Raw genomic sequence first — 8,083 nt, 5'->3', positions numbered from 1 at the left:
ATTTATGTTCATTAAAATGCTGATACCGTAAGGTCAGAGGTCTGGTTCACGAACTCACTGACCAGGTCACTACACAACCTGTTACCCCCTGCAATACTGTAATCGTCAAACCCGGATCAATTTCTAACACTCAACAATCATGTCACACATCGATCACCTAGGACCCGTCCATACGAAAGTAGGGAGGGTTTACAAAGGGTAGCTAATGCTTGCTGCCATACCTGGTAGGAATACAAGACCTTTCACTCAGTAAAATTAGTCATACAAGAAAAGAATAAGTACATAAGATAATTGTCTCGTACATGTCAGCCTTTCACATCGTTCCGATCTAACACTGGGTTGTTTACTGATGTTTCAAAGTCTATTTTGCTAGATCGTGGCTTCTGAGTAGACTATGGTGACGTCGGGCGTCTCAAGTATCTATCTCTTAATGGGATGTGACCCTTGCTTTGGTTGAGGTCACTGTTGGCCCGGGACTAGGTTTGTCCAGCCTTCCCTGTCAATCACTGGAGACCACCGGAGGAAGTCTTACAGGTTACAACTGGTATCCTTACTTGTCAAAAGATAACATTCGGTAGGAAAGTATAGCACACAATCAGTGATTACTGTACTTATCTTATAGCACTTACACGATATTACATTTCTCTCTAGATTTCATCAACAACTCTAAGAATGGGCGACATATGTCTGTCCTAAGTCTTAGGCGATCCTAGGAACCGGTGCTGTATGCCCCCATTCTGTCTTCAACAAAGATGTCAACTTCCTACCCTCGGGTTTGTGCAGTCAACGACCTGTTAACGTACCATAACCAATTATTATTTCTAGAACTACCGAGCATTAGACTAGAGCCACAGCCTGGGAATGGTGGCAGTGAAGAAGTTCAAATGAACTGGCTTTCCTTCCGCGGGTGCTCAAACCCAGCAGAGTCCTTATCTGTCAAAGGATCGTTTTAGAAGACGTACGTCGGCCCGGCTCTTGTCATCTGCGTGTTGGCTTATCAGCTATCGCTAATCGGTCATTTGAGATAAGTGGTTGGTTGGGACTCTTTCCGTGAATTGTTTCTCTAGGTTTTTTATCCCTTCTACTAACGCTGGTTTATCCGTTTTCTTGTATAAGTAAACTGTACGAGGTTTCTTCCTGTTGTGTTTGACGTGGGTTTTTATGCCTACTGTTACCGCATCATGGTCACTTATCCCTGGGGTGACATTGACATTCTCCACCAGGTCAGGATTAGACACTAAAGCCAAGTCAAGTATGTTATGGCCACGAGTAGGGGTCAATACCACTTGGGACAGGCTAGAGCTCTGTACAACCTCTAGAAATTTCTCGTTCAGTCCCTTCCCATATTGGGGCGTGGGATTGACGGTGGGCGTCTCAGAGCTCCAACATATGTCCGGCATATTGAAGTCCCCGAATAATGCGACATTTGGTGGGGAGGGTTTATCTACAATGTTGTTCAGAGATGTCTCAAGTTCATCCACATACACAAGTCCAGAGGTTGGGGGCCTATAAGCTGAGCCCACACACCAGGGTCTATATCCTGCCTGTTGTATCATAGCCCATACAATCTCCGCATTTGAGGGGTCATGTACAGGCGATGAGACCAAGGAGGACCTAACAGCAATAAACACCCCCCCTCCTTGGCTGTTACGATCTTTACGATATATATCGTAGCCTTCTGGGAAAATCTCTGCATTCGTATAATCAGGATCTAAGTGTGACTCATTTCCGCAGATAACATCAGGGTTTTCTGTGGCTACTAATGCCCTAAACTGGGCATTTTTATCTACTCCCCTTAGACTCCTACAATTCAAAGATAATACGTGTAGGTTCTGTAAAATTCCCTTACCTTTGCCCAGGGATTGGGTAGTGCAGGGAGAGGAAGTGGAGGTAGGGTTGAAGGATGGGATGCTGTCATTGAAAGTGTTGTTATCTGAAGACCAGGATTCGCTGTGGGTATTGGAACCTGTGGTAAAATTGGATGCAATGTGTGAAATGTTGTCGTCGGTGTCATCATCTATATCCCTCTCTAGGAGAGGACTATAGAATGATTCATCCCTATCATGAATCCATGAGCTAAAGTCAAACAAGCTGGAGGTGAAGCTAGGCAAACCACAGTTGTTACAAATCCATGAGCATGACGAGTTTTGGTAATGTTTGTACATTTTATCCCCCACTCCACAACATTTAATATGAACCCATTGGTCACAGTTATCACATTGCATGGCTCGATGGTTTGAGGCCACGGCGCGACCGCACCCTCCGCACGGGAACTTGATAGGTCCGGGGTTACTGTGCACATCCCCTGACATGAGGAGGATAGCAAGCAGAAATCCAGATGGACCCTCAAAACCCAGAGGTACCGGCGCCCCGTATCCCCTGTTGTATTTCGAACCGAGTGGTCTGACTAGCGATGATATACCCAAGCCCAGCAGGCTGGGCGAGTGTGTCTCATAACCTCCTTTGCTAAAGAGTATGTTAAAACCTGTTTGTTTGCCAAAATCACAACTTTCACATATTTCTTCTGCATGTTTCAAATCGCATGCTGCGCACATAAAGTGACGGTAAAGGGCGAGCAAGATATTCACGCACAACAATAAGCCAACATGGCGCCGCGTCGTAGCGCTTGGCGCGAAGCTCGAGTGCATGTTTTCCGGAATAGAGGATCGATGCAGTACAAAAACGTCAAAACTGTTAACTAGAGGGTGTCTGTAAAGTTCAGCTAATATACCCAGCTGTTCTAGACCGTTCTAATCCTACCGTTGCCCTGGAAAACGGGCGAGAATGGCGAAAAAACTCGGGAGCCCGAAAATACCACCACCGGCCGCCAGGCCTGACCTCTGACCTCTCCTCTGACCTCTCCCTGTCTGTAAGTTCTCAAAATGAAAAAAAAAAGTTTTCATAACTCCTATAAAGGACACTGTAGCTGGTTGAGGTACGTGACAGAGCATGAAAAAATGTAAGAACGTTAATTCAGAGATCGATGCAAAGTAAATAAGTGATCATAATCAGCAATCAGTCTTCGCTTTCAAATATTGAAGACTCAGCAACAAATCGATTAACGAAGGGCGCCGATTGTTGACCTTTTGATGGAGGTCAACAACCGTTGAAACGTTGTGGGGCCGCTTTGCGCTATGCTTGGTACTAGGGATGGGTACTGGTAATGGGCCATTGTTTTGAGTATTGTCCATTGACAAGTTCTCGAGTACTGAATCAGGTTCAGGTCCAAACCTGGACCTGATCCTCTGGACCCGAACCTGGACCTAAATTGCCTTACCTGTACACAATTGAGACCGACCACGCGGGCAAAATACAATTTACAATTGTACGGGAAAATGTTTCTTCGTTCTTTGGGACGATTGTAGTGCCACTAGCACATAGGGTGGCATGTGTCCTTGTCGTTTTTGGTGGCAGTGTGTATCTTCACAGGGAGTGTTTTCTCTTTAACGTGCTACTTGAATAGGGGACCCCCATTTTACGTCACTCACAAAAGAAGTGTCAGTCGGAAACACCCAACAAGATGCTACACCTAGAGTTGAACTGGGTTCTTCCAGTTACCAATTGCAACTAGTTGTGACCAGGAGCTTAACTGTGAGTCTGTCATCAGTCACAATACATGCACATCACAGAAAAGGTGCATGAAGTGGGATATTTCCTTCGACAATCGTCATCATCATCACCATAATCATCTACTGGTACATGTTTTTCCATTAGCAACCGTGTGTGGAAATGCCCTGAAAGTTATTCTTCATTTTCTTGGACAATTGGCGTATCTGTCTCACTCAGGGATTGGTGTCACGTAGAAATATACACTAAAACAAAAACTCTTAACTTCTAGCTCTTTTTTAGAACCTAGCTTAATCCTACAAGGTATGACGACTCAGAGGCTGAGACGGCAAGGTGTTCAGATAGATAAAAGCCCCTGGGCTTTATCTTGCAAACACACGCAGACTTAGAAGAACGTACTGCCATATACATTCAATACTCCATAGACTAGCTGCAACACATCATAATTTTTCTTTCTATATGCAATATATATATCGAGCACACAATACATTGATGCTGCCATATGTGAGACTCGGAGATTAAGTTCCCTTTCTTCTTTTTGCCTTCGTTAAAGAATCTTTGATGTTACCCCATCAGAATTACCCTACCAGCCGAGCCACTCCGTCACAATCAATCTTTATAAGCTGGCAATTATCAGTACCGTCATTAATCATCGCAGCGCAGACAACCACCCGTGGAAGGTGTGTTTACCTAACTGTGACGATGATGGGTGGGCGTACGCTTAAGCTTGCCCCCACTGTGAGTCAATACATCGATAAATTTTGCACCGATCCGTCATAGAGTCGACTTGACAAGTGCAGCAGATGGAGACCAGCTGTTGCAGGTCTGGGTCCGAAAGAAGGCCATAGCCACGATTCTGTAGTTAGTCTATATGTTTGATCGAACTCCAGCTTGTCCTATAAATGTCCTGAGTTTTGGTCCTGACCACGTATCTGTGCTCTCTGCAGGTTTTGAGGTGTGTTTTGTGGACAGCACGGCCGCCCGATCCCTGACGGACCCTCCTGTATTTGTATTGCTGCTGCTGTAAGGTAAGAACGTCTCAAACATTTATACAAACTAAGTTGTATGCTTTTGACACAGCTTTATATATATATATATATATATATATATATATATATATATATATATATATATATCAAGGAGCTCACTGCTACTTGTAGGTTTTACTACCAAGTGTTTACCATGTAGATGTTTGATGTTCATTTCTTTCATTTTCATGAATGATAGCATTTCTTTTATGTGGTACATGTAATTACATCTTTGTTATACTTTTTTGACGGTGCTGATGATTTTTCTGTACTGCAAGTCTGTGTGTTCAATATTTCATACTAAATTTACAACGCTTTTGAATTATGTGTCCGTAGGTGCACCGACAGCAGGCGTTCCACAGCAGTTGATCACCTTCTTCCCGACAACATAACCTTCATATATAAGCTATGGATTTGAACGAATCGGTCTGGTTTGATACTTTCCCCACGACCAAAACTCCGTTTCACGGCTGGTCCTCCGAGCGGGTTTTCACCAGCAGCTTTGTCAATGACTCGGACACGACCTCTTCAAACACGACCTTGCCAACGTTTGCCTTCAGCGTAGACAACATGGTCTGGTCCTCGGTCGAGTTGGTCATTGCAGCCATTGGTGTTTTCGCTAACGGTCTAGTCGTCTACGTTATCGCGAGAAACGCCGATATGAGAACCGTACCCAACATCTACGTCCTGAACCTGTCTGTCGCAGACATGCTGTACTGCAGTCTGTTCGTGCCCTTTCTCAGTGGGTACGTGCTGAACTCTCGCGGATGGATATTCGGGCAGGCGATGTGCGTCATCAACAAGGGAATCTACGCGGCAACTGTGAACGCCAGTATCCTGTTCCTCACCGCCATGAGCTTCGAGCGCTTCCGCGCCGTGTCCAACCCGCTCCGCCGACGAGGCCGAGGCTCCGGGACCAAGCGGACCCTGTTGACCTGCGCTGGGTTGTGGGTCCTCGCGGTCATCCTTAGCCTCCCTTCGACGATATTTGCTAAGGTTGCGGTCGCCTATGACATGCAGCACTGCAGCATCTGGATCCCAACTGGCGACCTTAAAACATCAAAGCAGGCAACCGTGGACTTCATCAAAGCCCTCTTCATGTATCGGTTCGTGGCGTGGTGCGTCCTACCACTGTTCATACTCGTCCCTACGTACGTTCTACTCTACAAGCGGATCAAAGAAGGCATGGAGATCGCCGTGGCCATGCAGGCGAGAAGGCGCGCCGAAAACCGAAACCGCGTGACCAAGATGGTGACCGTGATCGTACTGTTTTTCTTCTTCTCTTGGAGCCCTCTACACGTTACCAATATCATTGATCACTACGGGGCGTATCCCTATTCGGTCCCGGTAAACGTGTTATCTTTTGTCGGCATGCTGTCGTCCGCCAACTCGGCGGTAAACCCATTCCTGTACGCACTCTTCGGACAGAGGTTCCGGCTACACATCAAGAGGATTCTGTGCGCATGCGTGGGCCGCGAGGCATCCTGGGATACAAAAATGAATGACACTTTCGCCACCGGCGCTGGCTCAGACAAAACAAAGATGACGCATACTTATAAAAGGGGAATCTATCTAGGCAGGTTCAGCAACAGATTCAACGAAAGTCGAGAACTAGACACAGTTCCAACGGAAATGGTTCTTTTAGACGGTTCGAACACTTCAAACGATAGGAACAACCACCGAAAGGTTCACGAGAATGGCAAGCGAGAAATAGTTTTCGTGTCTTCTGTGTAGCTGTTTTAATTTTTCGCTTGAGTTGTTCGTGGTTGTTGTTGCGGTGATGTAAAGCTTTATGTTAGCTGCTTGACAGTGCCTGTGTTAGTGTGCATTAAGCGGTCGTTAACGGCATCAGTGAGTGTATATGATCATGAAAGAAAAATTACATAGTATAATGAGTTTCTATATATGCCTATTATTTACTGAAAGGAGTTCAAGGTGTGTGAGGGCTGCGATATATCATAGCGTTATGATTTTAAAATGAAACCTAAAAGACTATTTTCTGTGTGAAACTATCTATATAAAAGAGTCTATAAGCTATTATAATTACACTACTGATAATGAAAATATACAATCGACAATAAGAAGATACGAAATACATGTGTGATTTTTCTGTCTCCTTTTTGCTGTAAGCAAATAAATTTAGATATCATAGTATTGCCTGGGCTCATCTAGATATCATGATAAAAGTTTTGTGTTAGATGGCGAATGTTTGGGGTCCAATGCCATGCACATTTTCATCTCTTACTCCATTTACGTTCTTTTGGTAGCTTTCTATTTTTTTTCTAATTAACCTACAATGAGATCTAATTTCATTCCAACCATTTGATGCCTCGCAGTTCGAACTTAACACGATTAAATTGTTTTGCCACTCCTTTAGAGGCTCTTTAATTGTTCATTGTCCTAATTTTTTTCCTAACAGCATTTGGAGACTTATCAAATTACAACTGTCGTTCTCAACGCATATAACTTATTATTTTCTTAAGTTTTATTTCTATTTTTAATTCATAACCTAACTACAATGTGAACATTTCCGATATGTCTCTAAATCGATGAGTTAAGATGGTTTACGTTTCGGCTAGTTCGTCCTTACTATCTGTTGAGCGAAGTATAGCTTTTTGTGGATTCTTATCTATTACACATTGCAAATCGTCCTGTCTATATAATGCGTACTTAATACTACATTGGGGCGAATTATGAGATGGTAAAAGTTATGGCAATCTTACACATTTATGTGTAATTACAGATAATACATTACGGATAGGCTAGGGTGCTCTCACCAGACAATATATATATTATTGTATACTACACCTTAGAATATAAATGAGGCCCTCTCATTCTACTGGACGACGAGAGCGTTACGATCTCGCTCAGATCTTCATTGCCTTTGTGTATCCACTGACTTAGATTCTTAATTGCAAAATGTAAATGTATGACTGAAAGAATTAAAAAAAAACACAATGTGTAAAAAGCTTAGTATTTTTATGTATGAAAGTCGTTTAGCGCTCTGTCAAATTGCTCAGTTGCAGGGCGGTCACAGTGAAGTCGCCGGCCTAATTGAATTGGGGAGTTAAGTCCGTATGAGTCCGTATGAGTTCCGTATGGAAGTACTAGTCTTTGCCTATACCCGGTTCCACAGATTGCCGGCAATTATTAGAAATTGGCCAAAGACAGTAGAAGCCGCTTAATTGCACGACCTATTTGCCAGTGAATTTGGTGCAATTATCCGGATGGCGCAATAATGCGAAGGTAATATCTAGCTGGACCGCACCGGTTTGGGATTTTGGAGATTCCGTGCAGTTAACAGAAGTGTGCTTTAATCCTCTGTGCAATTAACTGGCTTCCACTGTATAGACCAATACAATGCCAGACAAGCTAGCTCGGTCGCAAACCATACTCCTCGGCCAGATAACTCATCCGGCAAGCAATGCGTCTAAACATGTGTCCAAATTCTACTTTCCCCTGCGACCAGTGGAGCTTATAGTAGAAAT

At 44.0% G+C, this 8,083-nt stretch overlaps 1 protein-coding gene across 2 annotated transcripts in view; it reads left to right on the top strand.

The window, feature by feature from the left end:
• The window catches only part of LOC118403594 (somatostatin receptor type 5-like), a 37,773-nt gene extending 31,018 nt beyond the window's left edge, over window positions 1-6,755 (top strand). Inside the window, exons 1-3 of one of the 2 annotated variants that reach the window (XM_035802346.1) lie at window positions 4,096-4,390; window positions 4,515-4,595; window positions 4,932-6,755. In XM_035802346.1, coding sequence (XP_035658239.1) covers window positions 5,004-6,329 — 1,326 coding nt within the window. In that variant the 5' untranslated portion in view covers window positions 4,096-4,390; window positions 4,515-4,595; window positions 4,932-5,003 and the 3' untranslated portion in view covers window positions 6,330-6,755. Of the gene's footprint in view, window positions 1-4,095; window positions 4,391-4,514; window positions 4,596-4,931 lie in introns of those variants that run through there. The other variant, XM_035802345.1, reaches the window with a different exon arrangement.
• The last annotated feature ends 1,328 nt before the right edge of the window (window positions 6,756-8,083 follow it).

Source organism: Branchiostoma floridae, chromosome 16, assembly GCF_000003815.2.
Source record: "Branchiostoma floridae strain S238N-H82 chromosome 16, Bfl_VNyyK, whole genome shotgun sequence".
Taxonomy (NCBI): Eukaryota; Metazoa; Chordata; class Leptocardii; order Amphioxiformes; family Branchiostomatidae; genus Branchiostoma; species Branchiostoma floridae.
Note: the sequence above shows the minus strand (reverse complement) of the source record. Positions and strands in the feature narration are given on the sequence as shown.